The sequence below is a fragment of the Neophocaena asiaeorientalis genome, unplaced genomic scaffold (genome assembly GCF_003031525.2).
Source record: "Neophocaena asiaeorientalis asiaeorientalis breed wild unplaced genomic scaffold, Neophocaena_asiaeorientalis_V1.1 scaffold177, whole genome shotgun sequence".
Taxonomy (NCBI): domain Eukaryota; kingdom Metazoa; phylum Chordata; class Mammalia; order Artiodactyla; family Phocoenidae; genus Neophocaena; species Neophocaena asiaeorientalis.
Genome location: NW_020172779.1, coordinates 10,363,912 through 10,390,117, shown reverse-complemented (window position 1 = coordinate 10,390,117; position 26,206 = coordinate 10,363,912). Strand labels below are relative to the sequence as shown.

The window sequence follows — 26,206 nt, the reverse complement described above, 5'->3', positions numbered from 1 at the left end:
TTTCCAACTCCATTTTGAAGCTCACAGCTCCGAAAAATACGACCTGAGCAAGCAGCGAGGACTTCACAACAAGGTCTTGCTCTAAGAAGGTAAGCAAAGATCCTACTGGCTAGGCGCGAAGACCGCCAGTCCCGTCGACCCATCGGTTATTTACCGGCGGGATTTAAACCCGCTCCGGTGCGGGGGCGTGGCCTGGGTGGAGCCCCGTGGCCCGTGTGGGCGGGGCGGAGGCGGGGATGCCTGAGGCTCAGCGCCGTGCAGGAAAGACCCGGGCTCCGGGAGCGAGCGCCTGTCTCTTTAAATGCCAGCGGCTGCTCTCCCGCCCTGGGAGCCCGGAGCCGGATCTACAATCCCGTCTCCCGCTCCGGTGCTTGTTGCTCGCCCGGACCGAGCGGGAGCTGCCGCCGCGGGGCACCAAGGCTGCTTCCTACTCCTCCTTCTAAGGAGCCCCACCTCCCCCAAGAGCAGGTTGAAGGGGAGAAGCGGCCCCAGGCAGAGGGAAGGGGTGCTGTGTGAAGAGGCGCCGCTCCCCACCTTCAAGTCTTGAGGCGCTGCGTAGCCGCGGGGGCAAGACATGCGCTGCTCCCCCATGACCAGCCTCGCAGCCGCTGGCGCCCGGAGAGGAGAGACTGCGGAGCCCACACTTGCAAACTCGCCCTAGAAGTCTCAGGGTGCGGCGGGGGCCCCCTCCCAGTTCCCCACGGCCTCCACCTCTAGGCGGGTGAGTTTGCGCAGGTAACCCGAGCTAGAGGGCGGGCGCGCGGGGGGAGGGGCGGGCAAGACGGGAGGAGAAAGCACCGCAGGTGAACCTGGTAGGGCGGCTCACCTGCCCGGGCCGCGCTGCGGGGTCCTAGCCGGTTTCCTCAGCGATTGATATGGGGGCGTCTCTGGGGTAACTTAGGACCCTGAGGTGAAAGGAGGGGGCTAGGAAAGGGGAATTAAAGTTTCTTTTCCTTTCTCCCTCCTGCTTGGGATTGGCAGGTAGGGCGCTGGCGGAAGCGGTAGGAGTCGCTGATGCAATGGGCTTTTGCCTGGGCGAGGTGAAGGGCTGGGGGCGGGGGAGAGCTGGAGTTGCCCGGCCTCCTGCGACCGTGACCCTGGAGGCGGAAAAGTGAGGAAAAGCTCGCCACATCTGAGACTCCCCGTAAAATGGCTCCAAGTGCCCGACACCCAACCTTTCTTCCTCCTCTTAAGAACAAATCGCACGTTTCACGGAAGGGCTCCTACATGGCTTCCTTGCCTTCCTCTCCCAACAGGTGGTCTGAGCCCCTGTCCGGGGACCTGTGCCAATGACCCTAGTGGTGGTTTCGCTTTCTCCTCTCACGGCGGTGTGAACGTGTGTCCGCAGCGTGATGGGCAACCAGGTGGAGAAACTGACCCACCTAAGTTATAAGGAAGTTCCCACTGCCGACCCGACGGGCGTGGACCGAGACGACGGGCCCCGCATCGGGGTCTCCTACATCTTCTCCAATGACGACGAGGACGTGGAGCCGCAGCCTCCGCCCCAGGGGCCGGATGGCGGTGGCGGCGGTTTGCCTGACGGCGGGGACGGGCTGCCGCTGCCCTCGCCGCAGCCCTATGACCCGCGGCTGCACGAGGTGGAGTGCTCCGTGTTCTACCGCGACGAGTGCATCTACCAGAAAAGCTTCGCGCCGGGCTCCGCGGCGCTGAGCACCTACACGCCCGAGAACCTGCTCAACAAGTGCAGGCCTGGCGACCTGGTGGAGTTCGTGTCGCAGGCGCAGTACCCGCACTGGGCTGTCTACGTGGGCAACTTCCAGGTGGTGCACTTGCACCGGCTGGAGGTGAGCAACAGCTTCCTGACGGACGCGAGCCAGGGCCGGCGCGGCCGCGTGGTAAACGAGCTATACCGCTACAAGCCGCTGAGCCCCAGCGCCGTGGTGCGCAACGCGCTGGCGCACGTGGGCGCCAAGGAGCGCGAGCTGAGCTGGCGCAACTCGGAGAGCTTCGCCGCCTGGTGCCGCTACGGCAAGCGCGAATTCAAGATCGGCGGCGAGCTGCGCATCGGTAAGCAGCCCTACCGGCTGCAGATCCAGCTCTCTGCGCAGCGTAGCCACACGCTCGAGTTCCAGAGCTTGGAGGACCTGATCATGGAGAAGCGGCGCAACGACCAGATCGGGCGCGCCGCGGTGCTGCAGGAGCTCGCCACGCACCTGCACCCCGCCGAGCCGGACGTAAGCGACAGCGACGCCGCGCGGACTACGCCGCCTCCCGGGCGCCCCCCCGCGCCCGCCCGGGAGGAGGGGGCCCGAGAGGCGGTGGTTCGCTGACCGGCGAGCTGAGAGCGGAGCTGTGTGAGGGAGCTGTTTGTAGCAGCCGCTGCTCCCTCCCTCCTCTCACTCCCTCCTCCACCACCTTCTGGGCCCCATCTGGGCTCCTGGGCCATTTGGAAAACGGAGAGTTGGCGAAAAGCGCAGCCAGCTGTGGCTTGAGTTTGTTATCTTGGACGGAGGAGGAAGAGGGAGCAGGTAGGAGCACTTTGGCCGGGGGCGCTTCTGGGCTTCTTGCCCGCCGGCTCAATCTGTCTTCCTTTCCCGAGGTGAGGCACACTGTGGACTTGCCAGACACTTAATCCCTGCTGGACTTGGGTCCAAAAATCGACGCCTCTTATGCACTTAGGGTTGGAGAAAAGTTCAGAGTACCAGTGCCTGCTGTTGCCTTCCGACCGCTTCCCCTCCTGCCATGGGCTTGGAGGATGCCCTGTAGTGAAGCCAGAGCAGGTTTGTGGTGGTGCTACCTCCAAAGAGAAGTGTGAGGGATTCGGGAAGCTGGGGTGATTTATCTTGTGGTTTTTCTGGGGTGCAAGGCTGGTAAAACCAGGACCAGGTCTGGGAGCCGCAGACTGAAATCAAGCAGCCCCCTGTGAAGTGTAAGAAGTAGTTGAGTAAACTTGGGCTACAAAACAAAGATTTTGCTACTTGCCCCCTCCCCATCTCCAAGCGATTTGTCTTCTGGAGCTGGCTTCCAGCTGAGTCTCCTGGGCCATCGCCACTTCCCAGGTTACATGTAAATCATTGTCAGGGGCCAGCTAAAGGAAGGATTCAATTTTGGTTCTGTTTTGCTGCCTTTGTTTCTCGCTTGCTATTGTAGGCACTTACAGCTGTGGTATTTGTTATCAAAGGAGGGAATAGCCCTTTGTGTCTCTGATCTAATTAAGCCTGCTTGGCCATGTTCATCCCCAGGTCACACGGGAGGTTGGCTGCTGCCACCCCATAAGGTGTACACTACAGAAACAGCCAAACAGGGTTGCCCTGGCAGGAATCAGTCAGTTTCCTGTCCATTCCCCCACCTGACTCTCTTCCTGAATAGTGAAGGTAACTTTTTTTTTTTTTAATTTAAGGCTTTGGTGTGGTGGTCCTGTGAATTTTTTTTTTCCCTTCATTGCCTCATCCCCCTCACTCAGTTTTGTTTTGCTAGTGGTAAAATCTTAGGCTTGAGGCATATTTCAGTGATAGCTGTTTATTTTGGTAGCCACACTCGATGCAGTTTAATTCAAAGTGTAAAGTCTTGTTATATTGCTGCAGTCTTCTTGTCGCTTGGAGAACACCCCTTCAGAATGCTTTCTCAATGAAGAGGGGTGACAGCAATCATAAATAAATGCAACCTGGTGTAGTCAGCGCCAGATCTGGTGACAGTCCTAAAGCATGGATTGGTGATTGTGGGATCTGTCCAAAGCAGGATGGCTGATACTATTTGAATCTGCTGCTGTGTTTGCTTTACTCTGAGGCTTTAAAAAATGTGTACAGTCTGTCCTTTGTTTTCATGTGAGCTCTTTAATGATACGTGCCCTTGATTTCAGAACCCTCTGCTGTACAGTGGCATGGCTAATGCTGTCTCAAAAGTTGAGTGAAGTTTCTTTTTTTTCTCTTGGGAATCATTATAGATTACGCTGAACAAGTCATTTTGTGACCCAATTCTTACAGCTGGAGTAGACTCATACTTGAGTGTTCCACAGTGGTGGCCATCCTCAGGCCTCCTGCCTGGAGATATTTAAATCAAGGCAACAAAACTTGAAGGATTTCCTTGTACATGTACTTTTTTTAAACTTGGGAATTTGAGGCCATAATTTTTAAAAGCCTAGACATTTATAGCACCTCAACATGAAATTATTTCATTACAAGGGCATTAGCTATGTTCCCTGTTTTAACAGGAATCTCCAAACAGGTCCTGTCAATATTAAAGATGAACCACACTCAGCCCTGGTCCGGGAATTTGGAGAAGCGTCAGTCTCCTGTTGGAAATGTTGATCTAGTTTTCTTGTTTAATAATCTCGCAGCTTTGCGTTTGTATTCTTTTGCTCATGGAAAAGCGGAGCAGGGTAAACGCGGGTAAAGACATTTAGGAGAGCCTTCTAGATTTGGATTGTCTTTTATGTTTAACACCATCAAGGGAACGCGGGTAAAGACATTTAGGAGAGCCTTCTAGATTTGGATTGTCTTTTATGTTTAACACCATCAAGAGAAAGTTGAATGTAATGACATTGTGCAGACAGCAAGAGAGAAGAACAGAGCGGCACTGTCTAGCAGCTCTGGGCTAGCCAGCCAGCTCTCTTTTCCACTGCTCGGTCTCTGTCTCCCTCCTTCACCCCTCAATGGAAAGTGGATGTCATTGGTCACACCGAGTGACTCTGTTACAAACAGCTTTGTGAGAAACCTCAGCTTGAAGGAAGAACTCCTATAAAATCCATATCAGTAGTAGCATTCTCCCTCTAGAGAAGAGGTTTTTGATAACAGGGCTTGAACATGATCTAGAAGAGGAAAGATCTACTCCAGATGCTGCTTTATCACGTGTTTTTACAGGGTACCAGAGATGTGAAGTACGTAATGCTTCGGAACAGTGATTCTGTTGGAAGTTTTATTAGGGTCATCATGCCAGCCACTGAAGGTTGCAAGGAAAGGGGACTGAATCAACTGTTGGCATCTTTCTCGAAGATGGCAGTGTTGTGGATAAGAGTTTTTAATGTCCAGGCAATGGCTACATCTGGCACTTTAAAAAATATATATATATATTTAATAATTTTTGTTTCTCCTTAGGACTAAGATTCTAGAACTGTTTTGTACTGTGAATTACGGATGCTCTTTGAAGGCAAGGAATATTGATTCTAATGTTCTTTAGAAGCTCTGGCAGGGATAAGCAGGACACCCAACTGGAACGGATGCTAAATGTAATCAGACAAATTATATTTTCTTACTTGAGCAAATATTTTATTGAGACTGCTTATGTATGGCAAAGGAGCCTACAACTTCAGCTACACAACTTTTTATATTGAAAGAACTCATAGTTTTATTCTACATTTAATTAAAAAATGACTTTATAGCACTAACAAGCCTAGCAGAAGACTTTACTCCAGACCTTTAAGGAAATTTTTAGTTTTTATGAAAAATGACACTTCAGTAGTTAAATTTCTCATGTCTTTGCTGCTTCTGGCCCTAAGAGCACCAGTCGACAACACCATAAACACATGGAAACATATTTTTGGAAGCAAAACTTTAATTTTCTACAACATATGCTATGGAGAGTGAAGAAAATTTAAGGATTACTTGTTTTCTATTTTTTTCTCTTAACAAAATGGAATCCACTGTGTTGAAGACTCTTGATATTATGTGATTGTCTAACCACTGTTTTTTTGTAAATTAAAATAAAATCTAGTGTGATCATCATTGAAAGGATTTGTTTGGAAAGTTACATTTTATTTGTGAATTTTTTTTTTTAATCAGGGTAACTATAAACTTGACTGGTTTATTCAGCTTTTCATTATGTTTTGTTCTTAGAGATACTTGTGACCCATGGAGAATTACATTGACTAACTTGATAAATTTCATGTATTTTATTTCCTAGTGAATTGTGTAAACTTTATTTTTGTTGAAGATTGTATGTTAAATCAATGTTATGTTCTCACACCACTTCTTGAGAAGGAGGTTCAGATTTGAAATTGTATCATTTCCTTCAAAATGAAGGGCAAGTGCTTAGTTAAATAAAAGATTGATGACATCTTTTAAACCATTTCCTCTTCACTATGTCTTATTACAATAGAATCTGTCAAGTCCTTTTGACAAATGCTCTGAGGGTTTCCAATAAACCATTCATTAGAGTTAACTCTATTTATATATGGGTTTTTTCCATTTGTATACTTTCTGCCATTTTTGGTCCAAATCCAGGCTCCTCAGCTTAACTGCAATTTTTCTGAAATATTAAGTGTGTTTCATCTTTACATTACTCAGTAAACATTTTGATGAATTCATTTAGTGACTGAAAACCCTCCCTGCATTTACTGTGTGGGAATTAATCACCTGTTGCTTCTAGGCTCCATGTTCATGAATAACATCTTGTGAACATACATTTTCAATACCCATTGATTTTTTTCAGGATCAGTGCAAACGTTGCCAGAAGCCACACTCACATTTTGGAGTCTGTACTGGGGAGGTTTGGTAATAAGATCAGTAACCCATGTTGCGTCTTAGGTGGTTTCAGAATCCCAGACAAAGGGAATGGGCTCGCTGAGTGATTTAATTACAGAAAACAGGCCCATGTGATCAAGTGGCACTGCTGACATGATAAAGGATGCAGGTGCCAGCAGTAGGTACAGGAGCAGATGTGGCCTCTGGGACTGGCGTGTGGGAGGCCACCAGCACTCCTTAGACCAGCACCTGAAGTCACTGCCAGTCCTGTGAGGCTCAAAAACCTGGGCTCCATCAACAGTCTCCCGTGAGGATTTTAAATAGGAAGAGTGTTGAATGCTGAAGGTTATCGAGAGCTCAAGCAGCAGTGAGACCATTTTTCCCTAGAGTGGTTGTCCTTAATTTACCATGGTTCTCATTGCACAGGAAAGTAGAGGGAAGTGAGCCTAATATAGAATGTGCATATATTTTGGGGTGATTTTGGTGGAGGGCGCTGTTCCTCTTTCTCCTAAATGGACTGAGTTTGCTTAATGTAGGAAAATGACATGTTTGGAAGTGTTTAAAAGGACCTCCAAAATGAACAGGCCCAAAATGTGTGCAAAAGGGCTTTTATTTCCCTTTACTGAGTTTCCTGGAAAAACTGCTTATTAAACACAATTTTATCTGCACAGTAGATGCAAGAAAGGTTAGTGTCTGTGATTTGCAATCACAGCAAGGTACTGAGTATGAAGGGCTAGAGGATGCTGAGCCCTAGACGAGATACTAGAACATAAAAAGTTTAGAGACGAGCAGAAGCCTTAGATAATCTCTACCCCTGAGCTTGTTTCTAAGGGGAAATCAAATTTCACTCATACATGTAGAACAAATATAATGAAAGGTGGTCCTGTGAAGTGCTGATGGTTGATCGGTATTCAAATAAAGCAGATATGTGTAGGTTTAATTGGAGAACTCAGAGAAATTGGAGAAATCAGATCAAAGCCCTGAAGGTGCAACGATGATAGAGGAAAGGATGTAACTAATATAACTAATATTCATGAAGTATTTAATGGGGAGTCTCCTAAATTCCATTGCCTAAGGTAAACCAGATCCACAGTGTCCGTCCTCATGTGACTTACTTTCTAATTGATAAGACAGATAACTGCTTACTACCAAAATCTTCACAAGAAGGAATTTAGAGGTGTGATAGGTGCAGTGAAAGAAATGCGCAGGGTGTAGGGAGAGGCTCTCTCTCCATCACTGAGTCAGTAGGCTTCCCTGAAGATGCATTTATGCTGAACTTCGGAAGGGTTAGAGAAAGCCAGGTGCTTCAGAGTGGATACTGATTACATTAATTCAGGGAGGAAGGCTGGGGAGTGAATGAATGAACGTTGAGTGCTCTCAGAATGCCTTTGCTTAATGCTCCAGTGGTAGCCATTTCTCCCTGGGGTTCCCTTCTGCAAACTGTTGTCTAATTCATTGTATCTGACACTTAACACAGGAACAGGCAGAGATACTCTCAAAGTTTGAGTGAGTGAATGAAATTGGAGGTTGGGATTTGTTGGTCTAGAAAGCCCTATTAACTCAAGGTGATGTCAGGACTGTGGTTTGAAGAGGTGAAGTCACAGTGGTTTTTAGGATGGATTGAACAGGGAGAGCAAATGTGACTGCCCTCCCCTCTTCCAGAGCTAGAGGCTGTACTTCTCATGCTACTGATGGCTTATATTGCCAGCCAGGTAATGATGTGTGTGAATTCGGGCCTTTGCCCAGTGCAAGTGAAAGGAGAAGCGGCCAGGCTAGGCTTGAGAGGGACAGAGGTAAGCGGGAGCAACAGGTTTTATAGCCTGCGCGCCATAGCCTTGGAGCCATGATTGAAACAGAGGTTCTTTTATACAGTTGGCTAACACAAGCTGCTGCTATGATACAGTCTCTCATGCCTCGTCTAGTGTGGCCATAAATGACTCAAAAGATTAGCTCACTGCTCTTTTGGGAAACTTGTGCAACAATGTAATTAACTCCCAAGGTTTGATTATCAACATTCCTTGCCTTCTTTTTAACCTCATAACTTTGAGGATTCTCAGTTGTTGGGCTAAACTGGAGGTAGAGGGTCTGGTCCTAGGCCCACAGAATCAAATAGCAGTTAAGGCTTGACAGTCAAACTACCTGGGTTTCTCTACTCTGGCCCTGCTGGTAACATTGGGAGAAAGTAGACACCTGCTTGGAAACTTTATTTCTTCCTATGTGCAATGTGGCTTATTGCATTGGTGAATTCAATTCTGAATATCAGTTATATTTCTAAAATAACATAATATATGATACATGTAATATAACATAGTAATAGTATCAACTTCACATGGTTGTTTTTGAGTCCAAAATGAAACAATGCACATAAAGCCCAGATCATTAGCTACTGAGATTAACTAAAGAAAATCTGGGATATTATAGGTGTTCAAAAGCCTTATTCAAAATAAAGTTACTGTCTGGGAGAGAGAAGTCTTCCCTTTAGTCTTAGAGAATTTCTTAGCTAAATAACTCTAGTTAATATGTAAGTTGTTGAGTTCCTGCTGTAGTGTTTGAAATGTTTCTTGAGCTTTGATCTTTAGTAGAAGAACCATTTAACTTGTTTCTACATTTTATATGTTTACTCATTAATTCAACAAGTTATTTCCTGTGAACTTCTAAGGTGCTAGGTGCTGGAGAGCCAAGAGGGGATTATTGCAATAGATAGTAATATTGACAATGATGAGGTCACCTTGCCTACGCTGTCCTATTTTAATCATCACAATAGCCTTTCTGGACAGATACTAATATCTTCATTTAAGAGTTGAGGAAACAGGTTTAGAGAAATGAGGTGATACGTACATGGACACGTAGCTAATAATCGACTGCTTCTGGCCAGGGACAGGAATGCTGGCCTTCCAAGCCCTAGGCCATGGTTCCTCCACTGAGAAATCATCTGACCACTTCCACCCTTTGGCTCCTCCCCCCTTCTCCTTACCCTGGGAGAATGCATAGCACCTTATCCTGCTCCAACTTTTGGCATGCAGCACGATCTGAGTAACACACGTATTTTCACTCTTGTTGCAGCAACTCTGGAGCAAGTGACTCTGGGATGCAAAAAGAGGCAGGAAAAAGGAAAGGCAACTCTCAGCCATGAGGAGTTTTACGTCCTTATCCATCCTGTGTAATAGTGACAGGACTAGGGTAAAATTGGCCAACCCATAATTATGCCCCCTTCCCTGTGGCTGGGCACTGTGACAATCCCTCCTCAAACTGCCCCTCTTCTCTCTGCCCTTTTGTGACTCTTTTTACCTCTCCAGGCTGAGGTCAGGTCACACAGGCCTGCTTCCAGCTGACCTGCTATGTGACCTTGCCAAGTTAGTAACTTTTTTAAGCCACCTTGACTTATTTAAAAATTAGTGCCTCCAACATAGAGGCGTTCACTGGCTTACATGAGACAAAGTAAATCAAGCACATATGGGACACTTAGGTGTGGCATGGTGGCCGTATTGGTTGGCTCTGCCACAAATGGCTCTGTTAAGAATATATGACCCTGGACTTCCCTGGTGGCGCAGTGGTTAAGAATCTGCCTGCCAATGCAGGGGACATGGGTTCGAGCCCTGGTCCAGGAAGATCCCACATGCCGTGGAGCAACTAAGCCCGTGTGCCACAACTACTAAGCCTGCGCTCTAGAGCCCGTGAGCCACAACTACTGAGCCCGCGTGCCACAAATACTGAAGCCTGCGCCCCTAGAGCCCATGCTCCACAACAAGAAAAGCCACCGCAATGAGAAACCTGCGCACCGCAACAAAGAGTAGCCCCCGCTCGCCGCAACTAGAGAAAGCCTGCAGGCAGCAATGAAGACCCAACGCAGCCAAAAATAAATAAATAAATTTATATTTTAAAAAAAAAGAGAATATATGACCTTGAGGAAGTCCCTTTACCCTCTAGGACCCTCGATCTACGTTTCTGTGTGTGGAGCACCCAACTCGAGCTGGAGTCTATGACAAAATTCCAAGTGCAACTTTGAGATGGTTATATTAGTTGCTCTACTTGTAATTAATTAATACTAATTAATACTGATTCCTTGGCCATAACCCTAAACCTTGCCTCATTCATATAAGAAATGAATATGTAAAATGTAAAAAAGTTAGTGATAGTAATAATATGATGGAATTTCAGGGATTGCTTTTATTGTGAAAAGTAGGAACTGTACACAGAACTTTTTTTTGAGAATTGGCAAATTTTTTTATGATCTTGCATGTTAGAAGTCCAAATCTGGGCCATGGATAAGGAAAAAGATGATGATAGAAATAAATTAATCCATGTCTCCTTTATTTTGGAAAAAGTGCTTAGAATTTTTGTTTTTAATTTTGCTTTTCGAACACTGATTCCTCCCCCCATTCCCCCCTGCCACACACACTCGAGTACATTTCTCTTTGCTACCTGGCTCTACTCTTGGCCAATACATCATACCCATGAGAGAATTCTCCTTTATCTTCAATAGATAGGCGTGATTTATTTTACTTTATTTTAATGGGGTCTATTTCTTTTTGTATTTGAGAAAGAGCAAGGTTGTTCATAAAGCCATAAAACATCACATGGTGACAGTTCTTTGCGCTGACATCTATTTTACTACTTTAAAAAATACTAATAGACTTAATTTTTTTAGAGTAGTTTTAGATTTACAGAAAAATTGAGTGGAAAGCACAGAATTCCCATATAACCCCCCTCCTAACCACACAGCCTCCCCTTCCATCAACATGGGTATCAGAGTGGCGCCTTTGTTACAATGGATGAACCAACATTGGCTCGTCATTATCAACCATAGTTTACACTAGTTTTCACTCTTTGCGTTGTACATTCATTGGTTTTGAGAAATGCATCCACCATTATAGTATCATACAAAGGAGTTTTACACAAGACATGTTCTTTATTTCTTTCCCTTCCCAAGCTAAGAATTGGACTATTTTCAGCTTCTCTTATCAAACCTTAAGAGACACTTCTCTGCTGGGCCCTTCTGCTTTCTTTGCCCTCCCGACGGACATATCCTGGCTAGAACTGTGTTCATTCATTCTTTAAGTATTTATTGGGGCCTACCGGGCAATGTGCTACTCGCTAGGGCTAGAAATAGGAATGCCGCAGGGTCCCTATGCTACGCGTGCCCACCCACATTCCGCTGAGGAAAACAGGCAAACAATGAATGCAATACCTTGTGATTAAAGTGTGATGGTTGGAGGATAGGTAGGCATCAGGAATTATGGTGGCACTGGAGGGGCAGGGGGTCTGGCGGCTAACCTTACATAGTGGGGTGGGGAAGGGTCCAGGATAGGCTTCCTGGGTAGACTTAAGCAGGTAAGGGGAGGTATTATCAGAGAAAAATTCTGACATAATCCTGCTCCCGTCTCATCAATCCTGTATTTTAGGAGTAAGACACACATCTGTCTTTGTATGTGGCTGGGGTGGGTGATGGGGGGAGGGGGTTTTGAGGACAAATACTATAAATTGCTTAGCAATTCCTTTTTTCTTTTTCATAGTGCTGATATAGATTTCAGCTAACTAGGGAACATTATCGAAAACTCTGAAAGGATATTAAGTCAAAGTGTTCTCTTACCTTTAGCACCATTATCCAGCTGACTTTGGGCATAGCCAAGCAGTTCCAACATGGTGAGGATTGAGGCTGCTTTCTCTGTGTTTTGAGGGAGCTGAGAGGCACTGGGGAAAACATTGCCTATGGTTGGAATTAAGCCTGGGCTGACACCGCAGCACCTCCCTTGCTACACCACCTGGACAGATGACCTCCCCTGGCTTGGGAGGCTGCATTGTATTCATTGGTAAAGTGGGTATAATATGTCACCTACCAAGCAGGGTTATGGAGTAAGTGGTAATATACATAAATCACCCAGAAGTGGTCCTGGCAGGAAGGTGTATGCTCAGGGATTTGTTGCTGTCATTATCTATTTTCTCTTTTTCTGTTTCGCCCAGTGTTCATGACTCAATCCCAGAATCTCACAGATGAATTTCAGATTGGAGCAGGTTAAGCCAAACAAGCTTAATCAGAGTTAAGATGGTCAGAGGTGGTGCAGCATCTGGTTTCGTAATGGTTAACACCATCTGGCCCCAGGTATTTGGGAGAAAATCATAAATATGTGTGTACACACACACACACACACACACACACACACACACACACACATATACATATCAACAACCCAAGTGCATTTGACTCTGGTTTCTACCCAACCTGACAACCAAAGAATTGAAGCTCTGGACTTTGGTATCATCACAAAGCTACGATCACTTTCTTACCTCCATAGTTAATGTCTCTCTCTACCTGCCCTTTAAGCCTATGGGTATTTTTATTAATGTAATTTTATCACTTTATATCTTATTTTACTTTATTAGCTGTGCCACACGGCTTGCAGGATCTTAGTTCCCCGACCTGGGATCGAACCGTGGGCCCCTGGCAGTAGAGGCACTGAGTCCTAACCACTGGACCACCAGGGAATTCCTAACTTAATATTTTAAAAAATATGTGCTTAGGGCTTCCCTGGTGGCGCAGTGGTTGAGAGTCTGCCTGCCGATGCAGGGCACACAGGTTCGTGTCCCAGTCCGGGAAGATCCCACATGCCGCGGAGTGGCTGGGCTGGTGAGCCATGGCCACTGAGCCTGCGCGTCTGGAGTCTGTGCTTCGCAACGGGAGAGGCCACAACAGCGAGAGGCCCGCGTACTGCAAAAATCAAAACAAAACAAAAAATATGTGCTTAATATAAAAGAAGTTCAAATACCAAAGTATACATAGTGAAAGTGAAGGATATCCTCCACTGCCTTTTCTCACCCTGTTCCACCTTTAACAAAGGGTTATTGGTATTAAGTGTATTGTGTGTTCCTTCTAGACTTTTTTCTGTAAACATTCATTTATGTTTATCTGCATATATTCTCCCAGTTTTTTTTAAATTTATTTTTTATACAGCAGGTTCTTATTAGTCATCTATTTTATACACATCTGTGTATACATGTCAATCCCAATCTCCCAATTCATCCCTCCATGACCCCCACCCCCTGCCGCTTTCCCCCTTGGTATCCATATGTTTTTTTCTCTACTTCTGTGTCTCCATTTCTGCCTTGCAAACCGGTTCATCTGTACCATTTTCCAGGTTCCACATATATGCATTAATATACAATATTTGTTTTTCTCTTTCTGACTTACTTCACTCTGTATGACAGATGCATCCACGTCTCAACGAATGACCCAATTTCGTTCCTTTTTATGGCTGAGTAATATTCCGTTGTATATATGTACCATTTCTTCTTTATCCATTCTTCTGTCGATGGGCATTTAGGTTGCTTCCATGCCCTGGCTATTGTAAATAGTGCTGCAGTGAACATTGTGGTGCATGTGTCTTTTTGAATTATGGTTTTCTCTGGGTATATGTCCAGTAGTGGGATTCCTGGGTCATATGGTAATTCTATTTTTAGTTTTTTAAGGAACCTCCATACTGTTCTCCATAGTAGCTGTATCATTTTACATTCCCACCAACAGTGCAAGAGGGTTTCCCTTTCTCCACACCCTCTCCAACATTTGTTGTTTGTAGATTTTCTGATGATGCCCCTCCTAACTGGTGTGAGGTGAAACCTCATTGTAGTTTTGATTTGCATTTCTCTAATAATTAGTGATGTTGAGCAGCTTTTCATGTGCTTCTTGGCCATCTGTATGTCTTCTTTGGAGAAAGATCTATTTAGATCTTCTGCCCATTTTTGGATTGGATTGTTTGATTTTTTAATATTGAGCTGCATGAACTGTTTATATATTTTGGAGATTAATCCTTTGTCTGTTAGTTCATTTGCAAATATTTTCTCCCATTCCGAGGGTTGTCTTTTCATCTTGTTATGGTTTCCTTTGCTGTGCAAAAGCTTTAAAGTTTCATTAGGTTCTATTTGTTTATTTCTGTTTTTATTTCCATTACTCTGGGAGGTGGATCAAAAAAGATCTTGCTATGATTTATCGCAAAGAGTGTTCTTCCTATGTTTTCCTCTAAGAGTTTTATAGTGTCTAGTCTTACATTTAGGTCTCTAATCCATTTTGAGTTCATTTTTGTGTATGGTGTTAGGGAGTGTTCTAATTTCATTCTTTTACATGTAGCTATCCAGTTTTCCCAGCACCACTTATTGAAGAGACTGTCTTTTCTCCATTGTATATCCTTGCCTCCTTTGTCATAGATTAGTTGACCATGGGTGCGTGGGTTTATCTCTGGGCTTTCTATCTTGTTCCATTAATTGATCTGTACTTCCCTTTTTGTGCCGGTACCATACTATCTTGATTACTGTAGCTTTGTAGTATAGTCTGAAGTCAGAGCGTCTGATTCCTGCAGCTCTGTTTTTTTTACCTCAAGACTGCTTTGGCTATTCGGGGTCGTTTGGGTCTCCATACAAATTTTAAGATTTTTTTTGTTCTAGTTCTGTAAAAACTGCCATTGGTAATTTGAGAGGGATTGCACTGAATCTGTAGATTGCTTTGTGTAGTATAGTCATTTTCACAATATTGATTCTTCCAATCCAAGAACGTGGTATACCTCTCCATCTGTTGGTATCATCTTTAATTTCTTTCATCAGTGTCTTATAGTTTTCTGCATACAGGTCTTTTGTCTCCCTAGGTAGGTTTATTCCTAGGTATTTTATTCTTTTTGTTGCAATGGTAAATGGGAGTGTTTCCTTAATTTCTCTTTCAGATTTTTCATCATTCATGTATAGGAATGCAAGAGATTTCTGTGCATTAATTTTGTAGCCTGCAATGTTACCAAATTCATTGATTAGCTCTGGTAGTTTTCTGCTGGCATCTTTAGGATTCTCTATGTATAGTATCATGTCATCTGCAAACAGTGACAGTTTTACTTCTTCTTTTCCAATTTGTATTCCTTTTATTTCTTTTTCTTCTCTGATTGCCGTGGCTAGGACTTCCAAAACTATGTTGAAGAACTGTGGTGAGAGTGGACATCCTTGTCTTGTTCCTGATCTTAGAGGAAATGCTTTCAGCTTTTCCCCATTGAGAATGATGCTTGCTGTGGGTTTGTCATATATGGCTTTTATTATGTTGAAGTAGGTTCCTACCATGCCCACTTTCTGGAGAGTTTTTATCATAAATGGGTGTTGAATTGTGTCAGAAGCTTTTTCTGCATCTATTGAGATGATCATATGGTTTTTATTCTTCAATTTGTTAATATGGTGTATCACATTGATTGATTTGCATATATTGAAGAATCCTTGCATCCTTGGGATAAATCCCACTTGATCATGGTGTATGATCCTTTTAATGTATTGTTGGATTCTGTTTGCTAGTATTTTGTTGAGGATTTTTGCATCTATATTCTTCAGTGATATTGGTCTGTAATTTTCTTTTTTTGTAGTATCTTTGTCTGGTTTTGGTATCAGGGTGATGGTGGCCACATAGAATGAGTTTGGAAGTGTTCCTCTGCAATTTTTTGGAAGCGTTTGAGAAGGATGGGTGTTAGCTTTTCTCTAAATGTTTGATAGAATTCAACTGTGAAGCCACCTGGTCCTGGACTTTTGATTGTTGGAAGATTTTTAATCACAGTTTCTATTTCATTACTTGTGATTGGTCTGTTCATATTTTCTCTTTCTTCCTGGTTCAGTCTTCAAAGGTAATACCTTTCCAAGAATTTGCCCATTTCTTCCAGGTTGTCCAGTTGATTGGCATAGAGTTGCTTGGTAGTCTCTTAGGATGCTTTGTATTTCTGTGGTGTATGTTGTACTTTCTCCTTTTTCATTTCTAATTTTATTGATTTGAGTCCTCTCCCTCTTTTTCTTGATGAGTCTGGCTAATGGTTTATCAATTTTCTTTATCTTCTCATAGAACCAGCTTTTAGTTTTATTGATCTTTGCTATTGTTTTCTTTGTTTCTATTTCATTTATTTCTGCTCTGATCTTTATGATTTCTTTCCTTCTGCTAACTTTGGGTTTTGTTTGTTCTTCTTTCTCCAGTTTCTTTAGGTGTAAGGTTAGATTGTTTACTTGAGATTTTTCTTGTTTCCTGAGGTGGGCTTGTATAGCTATAAACTTCCCTCTTAGAACTGCTTTTGCTTGCATCCCATAGGTTTTGGATCGTCGTGTTTTCATTGTCATTTGTCTCTAGGTATTTTTTGATTTCCTCTTTGATTTCTTCAGTGATCTCTTGGTTTTTTCGTAACGTATTGTTTAACCTCCGTGTGTTTGTGTTTCTTACATTGTTTTCCCTGTAATTGATTTCTAATCTCCTAGTGTTGTGGTCAGAAAAGGTGCTTGATATGATTTCAATATTCTTAAATTTACTGAGGCTTCATTTGTGACCCAAGATGTGATCTATCCTGGGGAATGTTCCATGCTCACTTGAGAAGAAAGTGTAATCTGCTGTTTTTGGATGGAATATCCTATAAATATCACTTAAATCTCTCTGGTCTATTGTGTCATTTAAAGCTTGTGTTTTCTTATTAATTTTCTGTTTGTATGATCTGTCCACTGGTGTACATGAGGTGTTAAAGTCCCCCACTATTATTGTGTTACTGTCGATTTCCTCTTTTAGAGCTGTTAGCAGTTGCCTTATGTATTGAGGTGCTCCTATGTTGGGTGCATATATATTTATAATTGTTATATCTTCTTAGATCGGTCTCTTTATCATTATGTAGTGTCCTTCCTTGTCTCTTGTAACATTCTTTATTTTCAAGTCTGTTTTCTCTGATACAAGTATTGTTACTCCAGCTTTCTTTTTATTTCCATTTGCATGCAGTATCTTTTTCCGTCCCCTCACTTTCAGTCTGTATATGTCCCTAGGTCTTAAGTGGGTCTCTTGTAGACAGCATATAGATGGGTCTTGTTTTTGTTTCCATTCTGCAAGCCTGTGTCGTTTGGTTGGAGCATTTAATCCATTCACGTTTAAGGTAGTTATCGATATGTATTTTCCTATGACTATTTTATGAATTGTTTTGGGTGTGTTTTTGTAGGTCCTTTTCTTCTCTTGTGTTTCCCACTTAGAGAAGTTCCTTTAGCATTTGTTTTAGAGCTGTTTGGTGGTGCTGAATTCTCTTAGCTTTTGCTTGTCTGTAAAGCTTTTGATTTCACCATCGAATCTGAATGAGATCCTTGCTGGGTAGAGTCATCTTGGTTGTAGGTTCTTCCCTTTCATCGCTTTAAGTATATCATGCCATTCCCGTCTGGCTTGTAGAGTTTCTGCTGAGAAATCAGCTGTTAACCTTATGGGAGTTCCCTTGTATGTTGTCATTTTTCCCTTGCTGCTTTTAATAATTTTTTTGTCTTTAATTTTTGCCAATTTGATTACTATGTGTCTCGGTGTGTTTCTCCTTGGGTTTATCCTGTATGGAACTCTCTGCACTTCCTGGACTTGGGTGGCTATTTCCTTTCCCATGTTAGGGAAGTTTTTGACTATAATCTCCTCAAATATTTTCTCTGGTCCTTTCTCCCTCTCTTCTCCCTCTGGGACCCCTACAATGCGAATGTTCTTGTGTTTAATGTTATCCCAGAGGTCTCTTAGGCTGTCTTCATTTCTTTTCATCCTTTTTTCTTTATTTTGTTCCACAGCAGTGAATTCCACCATTCTGTCTTCCAGGGCATTTATCCGTTCTTCTGCCTCAGTTATTCTGCTATTGATTCCTTCTAGTGTATTTTTCATTTCAGTTATTGTATTGTTCATCTCTGTTTGTTTGTTCTTTAATTCTTCTAGGTCTTTGTTAAACATCTCTTGCATCTTCTTGATCTTTGCCTCCATTCTTTTCCCGAGGTCCTGGATCATCTTCACTATCATTATTCTGAATTCTTTTTCTGGAAGGTTGCCTATATCCACTTCATTTAGTTGTTTTTCTGGGGTTTTATCTTGTTCCTTCATCTGGTACATAGCCCTCTGCCTTTTTATCTTGTCTGTGTTTCTGTGCATGTGGTTTTTATTCCACAGGTTGCAGGATTGTAGTTCTTCTTGTTTCTCAGATAAATGTTTTTTAATGTCATTTTTGCCCAAGGACTCTGTGTGTCTTGCAGCGTTTTTATTCCTCATTTGAATTGTCCTACAGCCCAGCTCTCTTATTCATCCTTTCCTACCCATGTTCTCAAGTTCAGTTGTGGATTATTGCCCAGGATTTCCTTCTCTCTCCCATTGTGCATACAAGTCTGGCTCTGCCACAGGTCAGCTTGAATTCGGATCACTGTTCTATCACTTACCAACCATTGTCACTTTATAGAGTGTTAGAATTTCCTTATCTGAAAAAAGGGGCTTGAAGTAGCACTTTCCAGAGTGTTTGTGAAGATTATATGGAATCATTGGTAAGTTTAGCCATAGTACCAAGCACAGAGTAAATTCCCCTGGAAATGCATACTCACATTGCAAAGGACCCATGTTCATTCTACAGCTGTACCTGTTGTTGAAATATTGAAACACCTCCATATCAGTTGATAAACAGCTGCTTCCCTGAAACCCACCCCTCACCACAGTAGCACTGTCATCTTCCTGACCACCTGGCCACTGCCCTGGGGCCACCATGGATATTCCTGCAGTCCAATAACAGGTAGCTGCTTGTGGAGCCGGGGCCTCCAGCACCCTGCTGCAGCTCTTCGTGCAGCATTGTGATTGGTTGATGACTTCTGAAAAATATTAGTTTCTGTAGAATATTAGCTTACTGCCTATAAATACTATGACTCCTGTTTACAAATGACAGAGGAAGCCAGGGGAGAGGGGTAACTTTGCCCAGGGTCACACATAATGACTTGAACTGAAACTATTCAATTTCCAAAACCATGTCCAGTCTCCATGGAGTCAAGTCCCAGTCACTAAGTGTGGTTCAGCCCCTGTGACCTTGGACCTGGGACTACATCTCTTAGAGGGGGCCAGAGTGAGAATGATTCTTCTGGCTTCCCTTTCTCTCCAGGCATTGAACAGTGCCAATATAGGGGAATTTTCCTTGTCTTTTTGTTCAGGGCAAATAAGTTGAGCAGTCAATTTTAGGCCAGAGATCAAACTCAACTCGTTAATTATTCACAGAGTTGATCACTCTGCTCTGTTCCTGAAACTGTTAAACCAGCTGAGACAAAGCAGAACTACAACGCTGGTAAAATAAACTTTTTGAAAAGAACTTGTTGAAGCAGAGCATACACATACTTTTAGAGAGGGAATGTGAGCCAATGAAAGCAAAGACACATAGTGAAAGGAGCCAGAGAGACGCCACTTAATGAGCTGTGTGCTATTGGGCAGATCACGTACTAGGTAACCTTGGTTTCATCATTTGGTAAATGAGAATAAGTACCTTGAAGAGTTATTTAGAGGCAGATACAGTAGGTGCACAGCCCCAAGCTCTGTGCCTGGCACCAGGAGTGAGAGCCAAAATATCTCCTAACCTAGACCACAGGACCCTAAAGAAACCAGGGTCACTGTGAATCAGCACCCCAAAGGCTCCCGGAGGGCCCCAGCAGGCCAGGAGTGAACCTTTACCTTGTGGGATCATGGGGGCAAGGATGAGACTGTTGACCAACCAGGATGGAAATCTTTTATCTGCTGTGCTCACAAGTCCCAGCTGAAGAGCAGCCCTGCCTGGCAGTAAAAGAAAGTGCTCAGGCACCATCAGGTCCACTCTTCATTACTGGAGAAAGAGGGAAGGATAAGAGACGGCTAATAATTGTGGGGTTGGTTTGTTTCCAATGGTACAGAAGGGGTAAAGAGAAGGTTGAAGCCCTTCTCCTTCCTACTTCCCATCCTTACTCCCAAGAAATAACAATTAGTAGCAGATTCTTTTATCTTTTTCTATAAATGAGTCATTAGCCTTCCTTCCTTCCATACACATGGAATTATAATAATGGTTAATATTTAGCATGTGCTTGCTATGTGCCTCAGAATATTTTAAGCATCTTATATAGACTGTATGTTATTTAACCTTCATGACAACTCTGTGAAATAGGTACCGCTTTTATTTTCATTTTTTAGCTGGGGAAACTGAGGCACGGAGAGGTTAAAGCACTTGCCTAAAGTCACACAGTAGGTAGGGACAGGAAAAAGAACCCAGGAAGTCAACGTATATCTATCTTATTCTGTTTTATGCTTGTATAGCGTCTCAGTATGAATGAATGATAGTTTATTTAACTTATTGTTGGATATCGAAGTTGTCCAAATCTGTTCTAACAATCACAGCTCCACCAAACATCTTTGTATATTTATCTTTGAAGTTTTAACTCGTATTTGATGTCTACTTTGTGCCAGGCACTCTGGGACACTCTTGACAGGCATTTTGTCATTTAATGCTCACACTCCACGAGGTTAGGAGCCATTCATTTTGCAGGGAAGGCTATTGAGACTCCTAGTCATTAAGTAACTTGCCTAAGGTCCCAGAGTTGGTAAATGGCAGAAGGTGAAAATGAACTCAGGCTCTCTGATTTCAGGGTCTATAATACCACAATTGCTATGGAAACTACACGGTTGTATGTGAAAATGCCCACGAGGAATTCACACATATACAGGAATCTCCTTTTAATAACATTACCCTTTTATATTTTTTCTTCTGTATTAATCTCACTGAGGCCAGTTTTCATACCTATAAAAGAGAGTTAATAATACTTATTACTATGGACTGAATTGTGTTCCCATTACCCCAATGTGTTGGTATTCGGAAGTGGAGCCTTTTAGAGATAATTAGGTTTAGATGAGGTCGTGAGGGTGGAGTCCCCTTGATGGGATTGGTGTCCTTATATGAAGAGACACCAGAAATCTTGCTTCCCCTCTCTCTCTCTCTGTCTCTCTCCACCATGTGAGCAGTCATCAAGAAGTTGTCCATCTGCAAACCAGGAAGTGGGTCTTTACCAGAACCTGACGTACTAGCACCTTGATCATAGACTTCTAGCTTCCAGAACTGTGAGAAATAAGTTTCTGTTGTTTGGGAATTCCTGGATGGTCCAGTGGTTAAGACCTGGTGCTTTCACTACCATGGCCCTGGGTTCAATCCCTGGTCTGGGATCTAAGATCCCGCAAACTGTGCAGCACGGCCTAAATAAATAAATAAATAAATTTCTGTTGTTTAAACCACCAGTCTATGGTATTTCATTCATTATGTTACCCTGAGCAGATTAATACACCTCCCTTATAAAATTATTTTGAAGATTAACAGAAACAACAAGGTAAACCATCGAGAATAATTTCTAGCATAAATTATGGAGTTACTGTATGCTAGGTATTGTTTTAAGAGCTTCGAATGTGCATTAGTTTCCTAGTGTTGCCATAACAAAATATCACAAACTGGGTGGCTGAAAACAATGGAAATGTATTCTTTCACAGTTTTGGAGGTTAGACATCTGAAATCAAGGTGTTGACAGGGCCAAAGTCCCTTAGAAGCCTCTGGGGGAGGATTCTTTCTTGCTTCTTCCTAGCTTCTGGTAGCCCAGGCGTTCCTTGGCTTGTGGTAGGGTAACTCCAGTCTCTGCCTCCATTGTCAAATGGCATTTTCCCTGTGTGTTTGTGTTTTCATATGGCCATCTTCTCATAAAGACATCAATCCTATTGGAGGGAGGGCCTACCTTACTCCAGTATAACCTCATCTTAACTGATTACATCTATTGATACAGTGACCTTATTTCCAAATAAAATCCTGTTCTGAGATATTGAAGGTTAGGACTTCAGCATATCTTTTCTGAAGGGAACAATTCATCCCATCACAGTACATCTTACCTCATTCAATCTCCATGGCAACCCAATGACGCAGATATTATTACATTAGTTTTAGAGATGAGGCCATGGAGGCTCAGAGAGTTCACGTAACTTGTCCAAGGAAGAGTGACTAAGCAAGTATGTGCTCTACTACTTCTTGGCTACTAGAGTTTAGGGGCATAGTAAGCACTCAGAAAAATATGAGTTTATTACTCTTTTTGTTTGTTCATTTGTTTTATTTTGAAATGCCTTGCAAATGACCATATTACCCCAGAGTAAGGGTAAGCGAACTTTTTTTCTGAAAAGGGACAGACAGTAAGTGTTTTAGTTTTTGCAGGTGATGTGGTCAGTCTCTGTCGCAACTACTGAACTCCGCTATTGTAGCACAGAGCTAGCCAAAGATAATATGTAAGCAAATGACCATGACTGTGTTCCAATAAAACATTATTTACAAATAGACAGGGTTTATCTATTCAACAGTTGATGGACATTGGGTTGCCTCCACATTTTGGCAATTGTGATGAATAATGTTGCTATTTGATAGTGTCTTTCAAAGCCCAAAGCTTTTAAATGTTGATGAAGTTCAAATTATCTATCTTTTTCTTTTATTTCTTATGCTTTTGGTGTCCTAAGAATGAATTGCTTAATCTGAGACCATGAAGACTTACTCTTAGGTTTCCTTCTAAGAGTAGTCTGATATTTTTCTCATCCATTTTGAGTTAACTTTTATACATGGTGTTGACTAGTTTCATTCTTTTTCGTGTAGTTATCCGGTTGTCCTAGCACAATTTGTTGAAAACACTGTTCTTTTCCCCACTGTATTATCTTGGCACTCTTGTCAAAAGTCAATTGACCATAAATGTAAGGGTTTATTTCTGGACTCTCAATTCTATTCCATTGATCTGTATGCCTGTCATTAAGCCAGTTCCTCACTGTCTCGATTACTGTTGCTGTGTTATAAGTTTTGAAATCAAGAAGTGTGACTCCTCCAGCTGTGTACTTTCATTTCAAGATTGTTTTCACTTTTCAGGGCCCTTGGATTCCCATATACATTTTAAGATCACCTTGTCAATTTCTTCAAAAAAGCCAGCTGGGCTTTTGACAGAGGTTGCAATGAATCTGCAAATAAAATTTGGGAGTATTACCATTTTAACAATATTATTTTTTCTAATCCGTGAACATGAGATATCTTTCCATTTATTTGTGCCTTCATTAATTTACTGTAATGGTGTTTTGTAGATTTTAGTGTACAAGTGTTGTACTTCTTTTGTTAAATTTACTAAGTATTCTATTCTTGATGCTATTATAAATGGGACTGTTTTCTTAATTATAGTTTCAGATAGTTCATTATAAGTATACAGAAATATATTTGATTTCTGTATACTGATTTTGTATCTTGTAATCTTGCTGAATTCATTTATTTGTCTTAATATCTTTTTAGTCAACTCCTTACTTTTTTCTATAAACAAAGTCATGCTATCTGCAAATAGAGATAGTTTTCTTCTTCCTTTTCAGTCTGGATGCCTTTTATCTCTTTTCCTTGTTTAAATGTTCTGGCAAGAACTTCCAGAACAATATTGAATAGAAATGGCAAGAGCAAGTACCTTGTCTTGTTCCTAAACTTAGGGGGAAAAACTTTCAGTCTTTCACTGTTATCTAAGATGTTAGCTGTGTTTTTTTTATAGATGCCTCTCATCATTTGAGGAAGTTTCTTTCTGTTCTTAGATTGAGTGTTTTTACCATGAAAGAGTGTTGGATTTTGTCAAATTATTTTTTCAGCTATTGAGATGACACTGTGATTTTTAAACTTTATTCTATTGATATAGTGTGTTATATTAATTTCTTTCTGTATGTTGAACCAACCTTTCATTCCTGAGATGATCTTATTCATGGTATATGATCCTTTTTATATGTTGGTGAATTCAGTTTGTTAGTAATTTTTGAGGATCTTTTGTCTGTGTTAGCATGGGATATTGATCTGTAGTTTCCTTTTTTTGTGATGTCTTTGATTTGGTATCAGGATAATGCAAGCCTCATAGAATTGTGTTCCATAGGTCTCTGTTTATTTCCTTTGATTACTTTCTATTTATATCAAGTAATCTTAACTGACCTGTCTTTAAGCTTACTAATTCTTTCACCTGCTCAAGTCTGCATTTGGGCATACTTTATATCTTTTAGTTGATGGTCTCTGTTTGATGACACATTTTTCTCATACTTTAATTCTTTAGAAATGGTTTCTTTGAGTTCTTTGAATATACTTATGATAACTGATTTAAGTCTTTATCTAGTAAATCTGTCTTTCTTTCTAGTAACGTCTGGGCTTTCTCAGGGACAGTTTCTGTAAACTATTTTTTTCCCTTTGGGCCATATGTTCCTGTTTCTTTGTATTTCTTATATTTTTTGCTATTGTTATTGAAAATTGGACTTTTTATCAAAACAAACAATTTTTTATTGAAGTATAGCTGATTAGCAATGTTCTATTAGTTTCAGGTGTACAGCAAAATGATTCAGTTATACATCTATCCATCTCTCTGTATACATATGTCTGTTCTTTTTCAGATTCTTTTCCATTATAGGTTATTACAAGATATTGAATATAGTTCCCTGTACCATACAGTAGGTCCTTGTTGTTTATCTCTTTTATATATAGTAGTGTGCATCTGTTAATCCCAAACCCCTAATTTATCCCTCCATCCCTTTCCCTTTTGGTAACCATAAATTTGTTTTCTATGTCTGTGAGTCTATTTCTGTTTTGTAAATAAGTTCATTTGTATCATTTTTTTTAGATTCCATGTGTAAGTGATATCATATGATATTTGTCTTTTTCTGTCTTAGTTCACTTAGTATGATAATTTCCAGGTCCATCCATTGTTGCTGCAAATGTCGTTATTTCATTCTTTTTATGGCTGAGTAATGTTCCATTGTATGTATATACCACATCTTTTTTATCCATTCTTCTGTTGATGGATATTTAGGTTGCTTCCATGTCTTGGCTATTGTAAATAGTGCTGCTATGAACACTGGGGTACATGTATCTTTTTTTCTTTTTTAATACTTATTTATTTGGCTGGGCCATGTCTTAGTTGTGGCATGCAGGATCTGTTTCCCTGATCAGGGATTGAACCTGGGCCCCCTGACTTGGGAGTGTGGAGTCCTAGCCCCTGGACCACAAGGGAAGTCCCTGTATCTTTTTTTTTTTTTTTTTGCGGTACGCAGGCCTCTCACTATTGTGGCCTCTCCCGTTGCAGAGCAACAGGCTCCGGACGCGCAGGCTCAGCGGCCATGGCTCACGGGCCCAGCCGCTCCGCGGGATGTGGGATCTTCCCGGACCGGTGCATGACCCCGTGTCCCCTGCATCAGCAGGTGGACTCTCAACCACTGCGCCACCAGGGAAGCCCCCCTGTATCTTTTTGAATTAGTTTTCATCTTTACTGGGTATATGTCCAGGGGTGGGATTGCTGGGTCATATGGTAACTCTGAAAATTGGATATTTTAAATAGCACAATGTGTCAACTCTGGAAGTAAGATTCTCTCTCACCTTTGTGCTTTGTTGTTGTTGCTGCTGTTTGGTTTTTTTTTTAGTGACTTTCTTGGACTAATTCTGTTAAACCTGTATTCTTTTGTCATTTGTGGCCACCAAAGTCTCTATTCAGTTTGCTTAGTGCTTAGGTAATGACTGGATAGAGATTTCCTTAAAGTTCCTTGAACTAATAATCTCCCAGCGTTTTTTTTTTTTAACTTCTTTATTGGGGTATAATTGCTTTACAATGTTGTGTTAGTTTCTGCTGTATAACAGTGAATCAGCGATATGTATACATATATCCCCATATCCCCTCCCTCTTGCGTCTCCCGCCCACCCTCCCTATCCCACCCCTCTAGGCGGTCACAAAACACCGAGCTGATCTCCCTGTGCTATATGGCTGCTTCCCACTAGCTATCGGTTTTACATTTGGTAGTGTATATACGTCCATGCCACTTTCGCACTTTGTCCCAGCTTACCCTTCCCCCTTCCATGTCCTTAAGTCCACTCTGTATGTCTGCATCTTTATTCCTGTCCTGCCCCTAGGTTCTTTTTTTTTAGATTATATATATATATATAAGCATATGGTGTTTTTTTTTTTCTTTT

General features: G+C 42.3%; 1 protein-coding gene across 3 annotated transcripts in view; it reads left to right on the top strand.

The window, feature by feature from the left end:
• Positions 1 to 285: 285 nt before the first annotated feature.
• LRATD2 (LRAT domain containing 2) overlaps positions 286 to 26,206 on the top strand; it is a 28,550-nt gene continuing 2,629 nt past the window's right edge. Inside the window, exons 1-3 of one of the 3 annotated variants that reach the window (XR_003002735.1) lie at positions 286 to 721; positions 1,257 to 2,741; positions 4,172 to 6,024. Coding sequence is in view for 1 of the 3 variants with exons in the window: in XM_024741273.1 (XP_024597041.1) it covers positions 1,353 to 2,291 (939 nt within the window). In the remaining 2 variants the exon portion in view is untranslated. Of the gene's footprint in view, positions 722 to 1,256; positions 6,025 to 26,206 lie in introns of those variants that run through there. The other 2 variants (XR_003002736.1, XM_024741273.1) reach the window with 2 other exon arrangements.